The sequence below is a fragment of the Pezoporus occidentalis genome, unplaced genomic scaffold (assembly GCF_034315485.1).
Source record: "Pezoporus occidentalis ecotype Australia unplaced genomic scaffold, CSIRO_AGI_Poc_V1 ctg93, whole genome shotgun sequence".
Taxonomy (NCBI): Eukaryota; Metazoa; Chordata; class Aves; order Psittaciformes; family Psittacidae; genus Pezoporus; species Pezoporus occidentalis.
Window position 1 is genome coordinate 6,006,337 of NW_026916294.1, and position 17,230 is coordinate 6,023,566.

The 17,230-nt window shown below is 38.9% G+C and overlaps 1 protein-coding gene across 3 annotated transcripts in view; it reads right to left on the bottom strand.

The window, feature by feature from the left end:
* Nucleotides 1–17,230, bottom strand: part of FBXO11 (F-box protein 11) — a 76,856-nt gene that overhangs the window by 28,507 nt on the left and 31,119 nt on the right. For 2 of the 3 annotated variants that reach the window (XM_062605856.1, XM_062605858.1), the window contains exons 2-5: nt 7,936–8,063; nt 7,740–7,821; nt 1,779–1,923; nt 344–473 (exon numbers count right to left, since the gene is read on the bottom strand). In XM_062605856.1, coding sequence (XP_062461840.1) covers nt 344–473; nt 1,779–1,923; nt 7,740–7,821; nt 7,936–8,063 — 485 coding nt within the window. The remainder of the gene's footprint in view (nt 1–343; nt 474–1,778; nt 1,924–7,739; nt 7,822–7,935; nt 8,064–17,230) is intronic. The other variant, XM_062605857.1, reaches the window with a different exon arrangement.

Sequence of the window (17,230 nt, forward strand, 5' to 3'; positions counted from 1 at the left end):
TATGACAGCAACAATATATTCAAAGTTTATTTGCAAACCACAGACCATGACAATCTCTTCCACAAAATTTCAGTAATGTAAAACATGAGGAAGACATAGAAGAGCTGGATGTTCAAGTGGTCCACTTTACCGTGATGTGTCTCCCCCTAAAGTGTGCCTCAAACCATGAAATAACTTCAGATATCCCCCTATTGCATAACACAAGAATCTCTCCCTACCACCTCAGTGCCATCAACTTAAAGACTAAACTTGAAATCATTACTGTTAATCAGCCATATTTCAAAAGCTGGGGTTCTTGTATAAACCATCTTTAAATTGGAATATAAATGAATGCTACTGTTACCAGTTGCTGAAAGCTTTCTTTCCAGGGATTTGGATGTTCATATTCTTCTGGATTAATCTGATAAAATTTTCCAGGTTCAGGATGCATCATGGGGCGAGTGTACTCAAATACTTCCATATACAATCTTTTCCTGAGCAGAAGTGTCAAGCAGAAAAGAAAATTAGCATATTTCTGATTACTATTCTGCTTTAATATCTACATCAAATGTTAAAAACTGGGTTTTCTCAACAGTATTTGCCAGTTTGTGACAGTAAATTTGACCAAGATCACTACCAAATGCTTCCAAAACATTGTTTTTTCCTGTTAGACCAACTTCCGTGTACTTCTAAGAAAAATCCTGGCACGTATTTCATGATCCAAGCAGAAGAGTTCTCAAATTGTAATTGCCATGGAGAAACTTAACTAGTTAGTTACACTGGAGAAATCATATTCTAATTGTACATTAATTTCAGCATTACTTTAAGACTTAGAAAAGCTAGTAGCATAAGAACAACAAAACTTATATCACCACCTCTTCTCACCTTGCCAAAAAAAGCTGGAAAAAAAATAACGATGCATTCACAGAGAACAAACTTATGCCCTGTATTCCAAAAAGTTCATTAGTGGACACATTACAGTAGCTTAGAAAGAAGAAAATAGCACACAGCAATTGGATTCTTTCAATTAGTGCCAGAATACAAATAATAGCAGTGCCTGAGCCTGCTGACATTAAGACCAGACTTACAGGATGGCACTGAATCTCAGTAGTTGTAATTCATCTGACAAGACATCCCCAAAACTGTCTTTAGGACAGTAAGAGGGAAAAGAGAGAAGGGGGTGGGGAGGAAGGCATTTTTGCCATGTTATATTGAAATTTTATTCTTATTCTTAAAATCTTATTCTTTATAAAAATAAAAGGCTAAGAAACAGGTGTTAATTTTTCCCTTATAAAAAAATATTAATTCAGATCCCATTTCTCCAAGCTCTCAATAACCCATGGGTAAGATGGATTCATATGGGGGAAGAACCAGTCTGAGTATCCAATTATTAAACCAAACCAAACAAGCAATCTAAGTAACACTAGGCAAAACTTGCATGTAACATTAAGAAATGTGTTGATTCTTCTGCAGCAACACAATACCCGCAGAAGCCTGAAGAAGGTTAAAGAGGGGGGAAGAAGGAAAGTGGCTACTGAAGGAATGCCTCACTGATTTTTACGACAGTCATTATTTAACTAGTATCTACACTACAAGAGAAATAAAAGTTTTACTGCTTCACACAGATAACCAGACATTCCTAAGTTACAAATAACACTGAAGTAAGCCAGACGTATTAAAATACAATTGGCTTTATATCAGCTAATTGCAACCAACATACCAATTTTTCTATTGTACTGACATTTCATGCAGCACATCTAGTTTTTCCTCAAGATAATGAACAATAGCATTTCACTTACCACAAAATGGGATCATTAGCCAGCTCACTGAAGCGTTTACACACACAAGCTGCTCTACAGAGATCCTGCTCTAGCAGGTAGGAGAAGATCTTTAGAACCACTTCATCTGGCAACTTCTCCTGAAGATACTGCTCTGCAGGTGCTGCTAATGAACAGTAATCGATGTAAGATCATTGACATATTTAACCAGCCCAAATTCTGACTAAACCAGACCACCAATATGCCATCTGAAAGATTCCCATTTAAAATACCAACGGCCTCAAAGCAGCTTTTTTTGATTTTTGAAGTGTATTTTCACCTAAAGCTAAGGCATAAAAGAGGCAAACAGTTGACTCTGGATTCAAGTAGAAATTACAGTCTTCTTCTTTCAAAAATGCTTAGTCCACCTTTTCTATTGAAGGAATCAATGTGCATACAATGGCAGACATTAAGAAGGCTACTGTGTATGTTCCAGATTTACTGGCTCCTCACTATTAGCTTTGTTGTGACAATAGCAACAATAATTAATCCCAACATCAACATCTCTGCAAATGTTTTCAAACACAAAAGAATTTACTCAGAAATAGTGACTATCTCAAAAAGCTACTAGTAAAATCTCCTTTTCTCCCTCAGTGCACATAAGGAAAGAGAACATCTTTTGGGATGCAGGAAACCAGTAGCCAGCAACAGTTCAAGTCTCCTTCTTCCACCTACTCCCATTTACGCTCTCTTTTAAAATGAAAAATCCAAGCCAGAAGCAGCATTAGCCTTGCCAGACGTATGTCCTGAGGGAGGTCTGAGGAAACTGTTCCTGTATTGTGTGGCAACGTGAGTGTGCTTTGTTAAAGCCCTGCTCTTGGGCACATGCATGCTCTACATACGAGAGTTCATATAGGGAAACCCCATCTGCAGTTCGTGTTTTCCCAAGACCCTTGAACTCCCTTGGTGGTACATGTACAAAGATACATTGTACAAGCATCACCTTGGCGGTACATGTACAAGATACATTATACAAGCATCACCTGGGTGATTCACAAATACTGATTTCCCCTAAGATGTTAGGAGGGCATTTATCTAATGGACTGCTCTCAACAGTAATACATCTTACAGTCATAAGCTATAGGTACAGCCCACTTCAACAAAAAGCTACACTGTACAAAAGGCATGAGGGTCACTATTCCACATGCCCACAGCTATGAGCTCCCAAAGTATCTTTTAAGTTGGCAGCCCTGACCATGGCAGAGTAAAACAGATTCCTTTTTTCCTCATCCTTATCCACCTAAACTATTTTTTTTTCTGGATCAGCTCCTTGTTGTAGCTCACTGCAAGCTACAGAAGTGTTAGCACAAGGAAGGATACAGGAATGAATGCCCAGAAACTGGCAAAGATAGTTCCCTTCAGGATCTAACAAGCCAGACTGAAGAGAGGAAGTCAGCAAAATGAATAAAGAGCAAGTAGTCTGGAAAGGCCTCATGCTCAAGAGACACTTGAGGAGCCCAAAGTCTGGGGACCATATACCAGGAGTCCACGAGGTGAGCATGGCCGGGTATCACCAAAAAAGTCTTATGCACATGATCAATGCTAGCTTTAAAAGGTCCTTTTCCACTGAAGATATAAAGGTTCTTCCCCGTGTCAAACAAGCAGCAGCAATTCATTCTACAGTCCTAATAACCCTTGAAATGTGTAACAGGATTAACTGGACATTCCTTCTGAATTCATCTTTTTCCAGTAGCTTTCCAAGTCGATGTGGAGATACAGTCTTCTACTGTCTCACAAGCTGAAATGTGATACTGTGAATGCAAGGCAGTAAATCCTTAAAGCCTTCCACAACCTGTCTTCTCCTTTTAACGCACAAACCCTGAGGCATACAATCTGATCTTCCCAAGACACTCAGTTACTTTCCTAAATGAACTGCCGAAATTTTTCTTCCTTTAAGTTTATATATGTTAGGACCTTGATTATTCTTTTATTGAAGGGGAAGTTCACTAGTGTAATGCCCCCCACAGCTCAGTGGTTCATGGTATCGAGGCCCCATCTCAAGAGAGAAATTGAAACCCAGATGCGTTTCCTTACAACAAAGAGTAGGGACTAACCTTGTAAGTGCCAAAAAACTTCTTCAATTATAATAAATAGAAAGATAAAGCCAGAATAAGGTCTCCCAAACCCAGCAATTTTTTGAATTGTATTTACTTGGAAGCCTAGGCTCTGCTTGCAAAATGAAGACAATGATTTTAGAGGTGCTTGCTATCCTAACCCACCTTTATCCAAAATCCACAGAAATGAGGGACTGAAACTGCCCTTCTAATCAATTCAGAAGCAGTAGCTGATTTAAGATTCCTCCACTCAAACCACCGATACAGTGATTAGTAGGTAGAATTCTCCAGTACCATTTGACAAAAAACTAATTTGCTTCTTAATGTGAAGTCCTGAATACCACCTGGGTCCAAGAGAGAATGTCACGCTTTTCTTTTATACATTCACACTTCACCTTTTGGGCGTCTTTCCATAATCTGTCGAAGCCAGCTTACGAAAATAAGCCAAAATGGTTTAAACATTTATCTGGCCATCAAATCAGAAGCTTTTATGTGCTGCTACTCCTGACAGTTTCATGGCTATTGACAAGGTGAAGGTTAAACACATATAAATGCATATTCTTACTTTTAAAAAATAATAATAAAATTGTCAGTTTTCCAAGTGCTGAAAATAGACAAGAATAAAAATAAAATCACCAATCTTTACCTTTGCCCTAACAGATGCTAACAGTTGAACTATTTATGATTTATGATAAAGTGCTAATATACTAGATAACTGAAAATCAGAACCACAACTGGTTATGTCATTCTGTTTCCACAGGATATGTGTGAAGTTAATTCAGTTTCAATCCTGACCATTTAACAGACAGAAATCCGTGACAGTAATACCAAGACAAAGTGCAGAAAAAGCTGCCTGAAAGCTAATTACCTTCTTTGTACAAAGACCAAGAATGCCATTCATGAAACCCAAACTGTAAGTTATATCTTGTAGTGGTAACTTTTATGTCCATTTTAATGGAGAAGATTGAGACAAACAGCTTTTATTCCATAAGAAGGCATTTAGTAAAAATACTTTCTTATTAAGAAGTAGAAATATGCCAGAAAATACAGCATGCAGTATTCTTGGGAAAAATACCTGAGTAAATCAATAGGAAAAGAAAAATATAAATTTAAAAGGCATTAAGTTCTCTGACCTATGAGCAGTGCATGTATCTAATGCACAGAATAATCTATGAGTGATCCAGTAACTCAGGGTTCTCAGTTATCCACTGAAACTCTGTAGTTCAGAGAAAAGAAAGAAATCATCTCTGAACTGAAGCCTGCCAAAGATGGTTAAGTCTGCAAGAACTGCCCAGTATAAAATGGTTATGCAAATATAGTGATCTTAAAGCAAGAGAGGAAGGAACCTACACAGTAATAAACAAAAAGGATGAGTACATCAAATGATTAAAACCCTGGATTAGAATGACAAGTGGCAGTGAAGACTGAAATATCCCAGTAAGCAGAAGCATATATTTACAGTTGAGATAATGTAAGGAAACTGTCAGAGTGTAGAGAATTGCAATCTTTCTGTAAATCAATAAATACTGTATTAGCATATGAAACAAATATTTGGATCAATAAGATCTAAATGTTGTAAATGCTTTCTACAGATGTCTAACAAATGCTGACTTTGGAGGTTTACCAGTCAGCTGTGATGCAAGCAGCACAGCTCCATCATATCTATTTCTTGACTAAATTTTTGGTTTTTGTATTTTTTTGTATTCTAAAATTTCTCTTTCCTGTATTTCTATGTGTTGCTTTCCCATCAAGATTCTTGTATATTCACTGATCTTTCTGTCTCAGGATTGAAGAACTTGTTGCCAATCACAGGACAGAGCTGCAAATGGTAGGAAAAAAAAACACATCAGTATTTCAAAATTCTAATGTGTTCTTTGTGACAGTATCAGAGACTGATATCTCCCCCTCCCCCCCCCCCCCCCTTACAATTTGAAATGGCAACTCTCAGCAGCAGTAATTCTGAAATCAGTACTAAAATAAGGAATAGTCTTCTGTTTTTCCAGCTACTGGCTCCAATCCAGTTGGAAACTAACTGACTCCATCTCTCATTTCCACCCAAATTTTCCTTAACTCAGAGTCCATGTGAGAAGGAACGGTTCTCCACCAACACGATCCTGTGTTTCTAATCCCACGCTTTCATTTCATCCACAGTTCTGAAAAAAGCAGCTGTATGTTCCAGATGACAATATACAATCTCCACTGGTGGCAATCCAGAAAGTCTCATGCTTACAACTCAGTCACAACAGCTATCATTATCTAGGCTAACAAAAACTGTGTGTGTATGGGGAAATCTCACTGCAATCGATACCTGTACAAATTTAGAAGATTACTTCTGGAACTCAATTGGGAAAATAAAAAATAACCATTCTTCATATGGGGAAAGAGATTAATAGAAAATGGGTTAAGAAGGACACTCTTGTTAGACTGCGACTGGTTTGAATACAATCTTAAAAGTACAATAAAAATAAATCATTGATTACAATTCCTCTGGTACTTCCATGTTGGAGAAGCCCCCACAGTCTTTCCCCACATGAACTCAAGAATGTAACAAAAGGAATGTGCAGTCAAAACATGGAGAATTCCTTTGGAAATCAATGTCTTTCATCCTGCAATTTGTACCACAGAAGTCAAATCACATACCTTCTCTAAAGCAAGAACATGAGTACAAGCATAAGGAAGAACACATCAAAAGTGAATGACCTTGAAAAAAAACCCTAAGAACTAGCAAGAGAAACTGAGTCTATGACAAGGCGAGTTTGCACAAGGCTTCAGGTATCAAATCAGGAAATGAAACTATAAGTAGAATGGCACAGGTTGATGTTCAGCTAGTTCTGGTTGTTTCAAGGATATAAATCTGAGATGATTCTTGAACAGTTGCTGAAATTATAAGAGTTAATGGGGGGCTTGAAAGAGAAAATCTAAGCTATGGAGAGGGTGAGAAGCCAGAAAGAACAGACTTCAACAGAAGCAATCAAAATGGACCAAAGCCTTGTGCCAGCTGCTCAGTTTTAACTCACAAAGTTAAGGGAGACATGGACTAAAAACCAAAAAACCCTAAACAAACAAACAATCAAAACCTCCAACACAACAAACAAGAAAAGCAACAGAAACCACATCAATGGGAGTTTGCAAGAGCTGGTGTTGATTTTCCAGGGAAGAGTGACAGCAGATCTCCTGGAACTAAAGAGTGTGTCAGGAGACAAAAAGAAACGGAGAGTGAAAAAATGATGCAGAAAAAAAGAGAACAAGTAGGGTATGTATGTCTATGTATGTGTGTGTGTGTGTATAAATATACATATGTGCATGCACACACACAATATAATTATATACGCATGTACTGCACGTATGTGCTCATTATACAATGTACATATATATATTACTATCTATCAGTAAGTATGTGTAGTTTTTTTTACTTACAAGCACACATAAATTCTCTCCCTCTCTCCACAATTAGGTGCTCTAATGACACACTGAAACTACCTCTAAACAATATACTGGAACAACACATCAACATGAGAAACAGTAAATACGCCTAGTCAGAGTGCTGCACCACTGCAGCATTACTGCTTCTAACAGTAGGTTGGATACATCTACACAGCATTCCAAGGAGAAAAAAAAAAAACCAAACAAAACCAGAACAAAATCAAAAACACCCAAACCAACGTGCCTGCAACATGCCACACTAAAGGATCAGATTCTAAATATCAGATTAAATTCATCCTTCCAAGTTTGAAGTTCAGAACAAGTTTGCAGTTGTTTTTTCACTGCTGTTTCTTGGTTGGAGGACAGACAGGAAATCTAAGTTTGGGGGTGGTTTGTGGGTGTGTGAAGTTAAGTGATGTCTCCACCCCTTCTTCCCCACCCCCTTTATTGTATAAAAAGTTATTACCTGATAAATCCTGGGACTTTCCAGATACTCTTGCACGTTTAGCTCGGTGACCAAAGTTTTCAGTAGCTGAAGTGGAGGCACCCTATAAATAAGAATCAGTTCAATCATCAGGTGGCTTATGAAAAGTACTGTTCTTGCTGTTCTTAAACCAGTAAGGTTTACTTTACAATTATATAAAATCAAACAAGCAAGTTACCTCCATGCTGCTCTTTGTAGGGCAAGCTGTTCTTTTAGGTAGAAGAGTTTTTCTGCGAAGTTGGTATGGACTATTTTGTGCACCAGGACCTGATTCTTCTGCAACCATATCTGCAGGTACATCATCATCTGTCAACAGAAAAAAAAAAAGAGAATTTGCCAATTGGGATTGAAGTTTTGGTTTATACCAGAAAAAGGCTACAGAAGTTTTCAGATATAGACATCCAGCCAGAAGCACGGGGAAGTAGTGCTGGAGCACGGAGGACTTCTGGTGGGGAGTGCGGGGAAATCAGAATATATACACAGCATACATAAAATTACATGAGAAAGTACACATGAAACAACTTCTCATGTACACAGCAGCTATACCAAAAGCTGCTCAAAAAACCTCAAACCACCAAACACCCCCCCCCCCCAAAACCTAGGCTTTCAGTTTCTCTGCAAGCACGTGCTTGCACTCACTGTGCTAATTCCATAACCTCATCACCTCAAATTTCTGACCTAACACTACCAGCATAACCAGGAACGCTGGAGCTTCAATTATTAACCAGGTGTTATCAAGAAAGGCTTTAGTAAACACAGCATTTAGTACAAAACTCAAGGCAGAATTTTCCCCAAACATTTCAGGAATAGCCTAGGCCAGCATACAAATGCTTCTGTAAAATGGAGACAGCTTTAAATACAAACAGTCCGTTTACCTAAATTATGCTGTAAAAGAGTGTATTTTCTCCAAACCCTTAAAAGTTAACAAAAATTACACCCCACCAAAAAGTGCAGGAAGTGTGGTGAATAAGCAGTTTTTTATTTGTTTCAATGATGTAAAAGTGATAGCCAGAAAAGCGATACCATTCAGTAAGCAGTTTTCTTGAATATATTTCAGTGAAGAGAGACAGATGTAAACACTAAAAACCACACCAAACCAATAACACCGCCCCCCCATAAACCCCTCTATCCTTCAAATATTAAACCAGTCTGTTTAAAAACCACAAATATAAGCAATTTTAAAACTTCTACAGGTCCCTGCCATGATCCCAATATCATCATTTTCCTATGGGTTGTTTTGTTGGGAGGGGGTGAGCTTTGACATAAATTATAAACCACTTCATTTACATGGGATGCATGCCATCATAGCTCAAGCTGCTACATCTGTGACAGCTAACCAACAAAATTCTGAAGAAAAAGCTATTCCAGCGTCCTGCTCTTTTCTGGTCCAAATTTCTCATCATAAAGACTGCCAGGACATCTAAATAGATGACAGAAGCTGGTGAAAGGATGAAGTTAGCTCGTGGCACGTGTGCCACTTCACACAGTCAGCTCAGGGCAATCTAGGAGAGCGTCATCAGCTCCTTAATCCCCCTGAAAACCAGCCCTGCCAGAAGCACCTCCATGATCAGCCTTCAGCCAGCTCAGCAGCTACTCCTGCTCTGTGCAAGGAGGGGACAAGACCACACAACTGGGAAGAACCACCACCCCTCTACCCCTTCTGCAGCAACAGCACAGGATTTAAGGACAGAAGTGAACTGTTAAACTTTTACCAAAAAGCCACCACTCTCTTAAAATAACAGAGGCAACCTCTGTAACTTCAGCTAGAAGCTAGCTCACTCGCCCTCTCCTTGTCTGCTGCATACATGACGTGCCCCACTAGCATCTCAGTATTTCTCTGCCTATGAAGGCAAAGTATTTATGCGTTATGGAAAAAACTTACAGGACAGTGATAAAGGAACTGCAGTGCATTTTCCTGTTAAGAAGTGCCTGGTCCAGAACTGGCATCGCACACCTGTGGAAGGTTACTGACCCCAGAGCAGACCCATTGTATACTCACAATTCAGTTACCTAATTTTACCTGCCTGTCAAAAGTACATGAACAATTTAACAAGATACCAGCAGATAGAAGAGAGAAAGTGCTACAGAAGAGTTCCCAGCTTTCCCTTATGCATCAGGGCAGAAAAGGAGCAGTGGGTCTGTCACAGTTTAAACCCAGCTGGTAAATCACCACCACGCAGCCACTCACTCATCCCCCCAGGAGGGATGGGGAGGAGAATCAAAAGAATGTAAACCCCACAGGTTGAGATGAGAAGAGTTTAATAATTAAAGAATAAAAGAAAGAATACCAACAATAACGATTATCATAGGAAACAACAAGAGAAGAAATGAAAGCCCAGAAAACACAAGTAATGCACAATACAACTGCTCACCACCTCCTGACTGATGCCCAGACCTACCCAAGCAGCAAATGGTCCCTTCTGGGTGACTCCCTTGGCTTATATACTGGGCATGACGTGCTGTAGTATGGAATACCCCTTTGGCTAGTTCAGGTCAGGTGTCCTGTCTCTGCTCCCTCCTGGCTTCTTCTGCCCCTCCTCACTGGCAGAGCATGAGACTGAAGAGTCCTTGATCAGAGTAAGCATAACTTACCAGCAACTAAAACACTGGTGCGTTATCAGCATTGTTCTCAGACTAAAGTCAAAAACACAACCGTGCATCAGCTACCGGGAGGAAAAATAACTGTTACAGCTGAAACCAGGGCAGGGTTCAAGGTGGGCCCCACCATGAGGAATACAGGCAGACACCACCAGCAGCAAGGCTGTCTGACAGCAAAGCACCCGAACACTGCAGCACGTATCCACTTCTCACCCCTCATGTCTATTTAATATCCGATATAACAATTGTGATTTCTGTTGTTACTACCCCCAGAAGCATGCTACTCAGGGATTTTCAGTGTCCTACCTTACGCTTTTTCTCCTGTTTTGCATTAAGACACAAAAGGACAGCTCCCCACCCCGTTCTGAATGGTCAGTACAATAGTTCAGAATTGTCACATGAAACACAGCAAAAGCAAAGAAAATAGGAGGAAGAAAAGAAATAAATCAAAGGACAGAATTTTGATCCCTTGATAGGCGATGAAAAGGGCAGAGACAAACCCCAGTCAGGTCTTTAGAAGTAAACCCATGGAGGCAACCAAGGACAAAACATACTACTGCTGGAAAGACAAGGCAGAAGCCTGTGGGGGAAAATGGAAGTAAAGGTCAGTTTAGCTGAAACACTGAAGGACTAGCTAAGCAGAAAAGAAATGTATTCATTTTCTTGCAGTGGATTTGTGAGGGTGGCAGGAGTCCCACTTGAAGATCACTTTTCAAACACAGATGACATTCAGGGATATGCACACATTCACTCAGATTCACAGCAGTTATCCAAAGAATTAAAGTCATCTTTTTCTCCATTGAATGGCAAAAAAGATGAGAGAAGGGCACTGAGGGAAAGTACAAATCCATGCAGCAGGCAGGAAGCAGAAGGGTGCCCAGGGCACACACATGTGCCAAGGTGCCCATCACCACTGAGCAAAGCTGGCCTGGAGGCACCAGGGAACATATCATGACAGCGGCTCACATGAGAGCAGCTCATGGGGAGAAAAGTGCCTTAGGAACCAAAAGCTTCCACCCAGCCTGGCCCTGCCTAAACCTTCTAATTGCACACACATAATTTCATGGCTAGGAAATGATAAGCAGACTCAGGCAAGTTAGATGACTTCTTTCTCATCAGCAGCTACACCTTCGAGGGACTGACCAGCTCCTGCATAGATTTAGAACATTTCAGGGCCATTAACAACTGATATGTGGCCTTTGGAGTTACTGTCAAATGAAACACTATCAGGAAAGCCAGGAGTTTTAAGTAATCTGTTACAGCAGCAGTCTTGGTGCTTGGTTTTAGCCTTCCAGATGCTCCACACTGTAAGGTCTGAACAGACTCAACAGCTACAATACCAGCTTTGAGATAAGTACTTCTCAGAACGTACTATTTCCTGAAGACTGCACATTACCTTTCCCTAAGCAAGCAACCTGGCAACACTCAAAACAGACTTGAGAACTCCACCAGCTGAATTTTGAAAATCCTTCCCTAAAAAACACTCTCACATAACAGACGCATGTTTGCTTTGAAGTAGAGAAATCAACTTTAAAATACAGAACCTCAGTGCCTCGAACATGTTTTGGAAAACCCGGGTTTAAAGCACAACTGTATCAGCTACTACATCTAACACAAATAAGAGGCATTATAATCACATTTATTGATGGTAGAAGTATTCAAGTCAATAAACAAATTTGGAGGAGTGTGCGTCATGTTAATATCCTCATACAAACACCTGCTGAAATGACTGCCAAATGCTGTCACAGCTTTACCCAAGTCAACACATTTGCAGGTTTTAAGATATTAAATTAAGCTAAATCTGCTCTCAAATCAATGTTTACCTGAATATTTTACACCAATTATATTGCCTAGTAAGATAAAATAATTTCAAGCAAAATCATGTTTCTTGAAAATTAAAACCTTAATGATACTGACAGGTCAAACCTAAATAATTTCAGAAGTATCTTGATACTTCAAAACAGCTCATGAAACCTGACCCATAACAGCACAAGTTTTAACACCCACAAAAGACTTGTAAGCGCAAATACTTCCAGGAGGAAAAGAAAAATGAGATTAACCTGCCACTCTGTCAACTGCTATAAGCAAGAGAGTCTTGCATTTCCACAAATGCTATGTGAGTCTCTACTTTCAAGTGTGTAGGACAAAGAGTATAAAATTAACTTTATTCTGTTCCGTGAAGAGACTGTAAGTTATGGAAGAGTGACAACGGACTGCCAAAATAATTTACAATATATATATATATACACACATGCACAGGTGAAAAGCTTGATCATGTCCACACCATCTTCTCAACAAAACACATGTGCATGTGGTTTTACTTCTACGTGACACATGTTCAGATAGTATTTCCAAAAGGAGTCTTACATATTAATGATGGCTGCCATGAAGAAATAAGGCTAATAAAAAGCTTGGGGGAAAAAAAAAAAAAAGTATTTAACACACACACACCCCCACCCCAATACACTCTTACCAGAAAAAAAAGAAAGAAGAAAAAAAAAAAAAAGAGGGTTTCAAGGATAATTTGTAGAGTTTAATCAGTTGTAACACAGTAATTTCACTTTTTTGTGCTGTTTTTCTGTATCTTCCCAAAATGGGGTAGGGGAAACACAACAAAAATAGAAAGTCCAGAGATGCAAAATGTTGGGGGCGGCAGGTATTCCCAAACAGGCACAGCACTGGGATTATTCCTACAGATTGGGGAAAGAAAATGGTGAGAAATGTAACTAGTTTTAAAATAGAGAAATCCTTAGCAAATTGGGAGTAGGTCCTAGAAAACCTCTGAAAAACAAAATGAACCCATATTGAACCTATCTGAACAAAGATCTTGCCTATCAAACGAATTTAAACAGTAACAAGAGTTCATGATACAGTGTCTTAAGAAGAACTGGTGCAATTTGGGAATGAAATAATAAACTATCAAGACAAAAAAAAAGTACCAACACTGTCCATCTTCATAATGAGAAGAAGATCTGATAAATGCAACCAAAATGTGAGCTGATCCAGCTCAGTTGCTTTGGGTAGAGGAAATCTTGCCATGCATTTGGCAAACCATGGGTAAGGCATACTGCCAACCTGTGAGATGACAGCTCCAACTACCTCACTGCTGGATTAGCTTAAAATTGGAAAGGAGCAGAACAGACAACACAAATTTGAGTAGAAAAGTACACACAAAAGAGATAGCAACAAAGGCAAAATAATTTACAGAACAGGAATGCAAGGCAGGAGTTCTGAATTTGCACATACAGTAACTGCAAGAACATAGACATCTCCGTAACAAATTGTCAACCCAAACCCGAAGGAGAATACACCCACCCACCATTTTTCTTTAAGCAGCAAAATCTCTGGGAGTGAGCTGTTAAATAAATGTATGCATCAATGGTGTGACTGACACTCATTCTATGTCCTCGCAAACACTCCTAACAAGTGGCTGAGGCTTAAAAGCAGATACAGTAACAAAGCCTGAAAGACACTGAACATAGAAATGGTACGTTTTTCTCCTTGTCTCAGAGCAAGAAGTTTCTCCCACTAGTAGAAACTTTCCCATTGATTCAGGGCAGCATTAAAAAGGTTAGTTTAAATTATAGATGGCAGGCTGCTTTTGAAAGCAGAGACCATTTTCTCTTGAAAGCTGATTATCTCTATAGAGAGAAAGCCACTAGAGCTAGGAACACCACCCTCACATCCCCCAAAAAACCCCAAAAACAATCCCCAAACAACTCAAACTGAGGAAGATGACATACGAAGTTCACTGAGCCCAGAACCAACATGTCCTACAGGCAAGAGTGCTTTGGTGGTCTTTCACTGTCAAGTTCCATTTCCCCAAGGTGGTCTTCAAAACAACCCCAAAACCCCAAGACTCACCCCCCACAAACAAGGCACACATACACAGCAATTGTCTTCATTTCATGTTTAATGTTAATGAAAAATTGGTATTAAAACAAGAAGTAGATGCAAACTTGTCTACTACTAGCATGAAAGAGACTTTAATAAATATCATAATACATTTTAATTATCACCATGGAAAGAAATTTTGCAGTATTTTCCAAGCAGTATCCAAAGCAGCTTGACTCACAAAGATAAAAATCTAAGAGGTGGTGTTTCTGCAAGCTTCTGATGGCACAGGTCAACAAGAAGGATTAATCTCTGACAGGAGTCAAGGCTGTTGGGAACCAGAAGAGACCCAGCAAGAAACATTCAGAGACAGCTCTCCACTCAGAGAAGCAGGCTTTCAGTTTGGAAAGGGGACAGACCTAACATTAAAAATGCATGCTTAAAGACTACAGAGGATCAGACTTACTGAACACCATATGGAATAAAGAGATTCTGCCTTCTGGGAAGCAAGAACTAGACACAATAACTATTACTGACTACTAGAGTATTTTAAATATACATACCATTTCTCACTGATAATAAACTGAAGATTATAACATTATGCAAACTTACTGTAATTTGTAATGGTTTACTTGAGAAACAAGATGTGGAATACCTAGAATTTTTCCTGCACTGAAGTTGTTTCTTATTTGAGTGAAAAAAGAAATAATTATGCTTTAAGCTAAAAGTCTCTGTATTTGTATAAAGCAAAAGAAACAACACACACACACTCACCAGGACTCAAATAGCACTTTTCTGGAATATGCATTTTCAGCTTTTAAGCAGAATTTACCCAAATGAGACAGCTTATTATTCTTTGGAAATAGGTCATGCAGTTACGATGGCCTAAAAAGAACAAGAATAGATCTGATGCTCAACTCTATCTGTATTTGCTCAAAAGCTCATGTTAGTTTTACAACATGTTTAGATTTATTTTCTATAAGAAGCACATTAATTACTCCTTTTATCTACATAGAGAGCTTCTTAAGGTTCAGATTATTTGTGGTATTCTTTAGATCCAATGGAAATCAACTTTTATCTAAGAATCTGATCTTTTTTCCCCTCAGCACATTGTGAATCCCATTACAGCATCATCACATAGGTCACCCAAATCTGGAGAGAATACACTGCCTCAAAGGTCTGTCAGGTCAGCCAGCACCCTCAAAATCATGCTTATACAGCTCATATACACAAGGCAAAGCTTCAGTTCTTAGAGCTGGCACAAAGCAGACAGGGAGTGAAAGGAGACAACTGTGAAAGATAAACTGGCTGCAAGCCCAAACCTTGTTCCCAGCTATATTTCTTTAAAAACTATCAACCATCACAAGCAGCAACTCTCATCTCAACCTCCTTCACTAGGGAGTTCATAGTCTAAAACTATCTAGCACAAAAACCATGTGTGAACATTAGTTACACACGACTCCCATTTTCCTTTTCAGAAGCCAGGAGCAGAAAGTGATAACTAGGATTTCATGAAAAATTCTAGCTTCTTTTCCAAAAGAGGTACTGAACACCATGTTAAAGACAGCACTCCTAAAAATAAAAAATACATTAACATGCACATTTTTATTAGACATACAGAAGAACTGTGCAAGTACTGCATGCCTGAGCTACTTGTTAACTAACTCAGAGAGGGAAGAAAAAATATCTTTTTCCTCCAAATAAGCAGCTCTAAGAATCAGCACCAGCATGTTTCAAACACTGGTTCCAATGCACTAGAATGAGAATATAGTTTTATTCCTTTGTCTTTTTTTCTAAATTATCCTGTTTTCCCAAACTGATGATACAGTATTACGGCATCATCTATACCATTAAGCAAACCAATAAACAAATTTCCAGGTGGCTGCTTTGCAAGCATTTGATTAAGAGAATTTCCCTTCCTGCTTAATAGGCAGCTTGACTCCTGCTCTGCCAAGCTTTCACTGAGAAGGCACAAGGATCCCTTTTTGGGTGCATTCCTCATTAATAAAGCAATACTCCCAAAGCTGTAGCCTTGCTGCATGATTTCTTGATGCTACAATTAAAAAGCTGACCAAGTAGATTTTAAAGGTTCAGGAATATTGAGTATTTAAGAGCCTTCCAACCCAAACCATACTGTGAGTCTATGAATTTCCACCTCATTAGAAGAATGTAGCCAGTGACAACAATAAAAACTCACTGTAAAAGGTTCAAATATTCCCATTTTATTCTGTATCACAATTGACCAGAAAGATGTTCCTGATCAACTATGCTGTTTGTAAAAAGGCCGAACACTGACAGGATGAAAACCAGCCTCCAAACCTTATGTACTGGCAATAGGGCAGATGCTGGCTGGGGTCAGCTGGGACAATTAAGTAAATTAGTTTTATGGAATAGCCATTAAGGCAAACTGGTATTTCCATCTTGTCTGACAGGCTGGCTCAGGCTAGATAACATTTTTTTCCTGAGAAAAATGTCATAGCTAGCATATGTAAAATAAATAGGAGATATTTGTGAGTATAGATTATTTCTAATAAGCAGAGAGTAGCCAAGCTATGAAGCAGAAAGCTTACATTCTTTAATTAGAGTAAGTCTGGATATTCTTGATACTAGTGAACTCCAAAAAGAATGAATTAGAAGTTTCTAAATTCCTGGTTTTATTAACTTCCAGTGGCAGTTATTTCAGTCTAATCTCATCCTACATGAGTAACTGCCTTTAGCACTGCTGGAACTAAAGAATGAGCATGACACTTATTTTCTCTCTGGTAGAGTTTCTAGTAACTGAAAAAAAGGAAAAAAAAGAAAGGGGGGGGGGTAGGGGGAACCCACAGTACAGAAATGAGTAAATTCAGTGAGAATGCAGAGATTTATTTCAATGCATCTACAATTCACATTTCAAATTTTCTATGGTCTGTAACCATTTGCAGAGATTTTCTGTGATGCATGGGAAGCTAAGAGAAACATGGCTCCCTTTGAAAGGACAGCAAAGTGTGTGTAATGAAACAACCCACATAGCTACAAGTCTCATTATGACTAAACCCTAT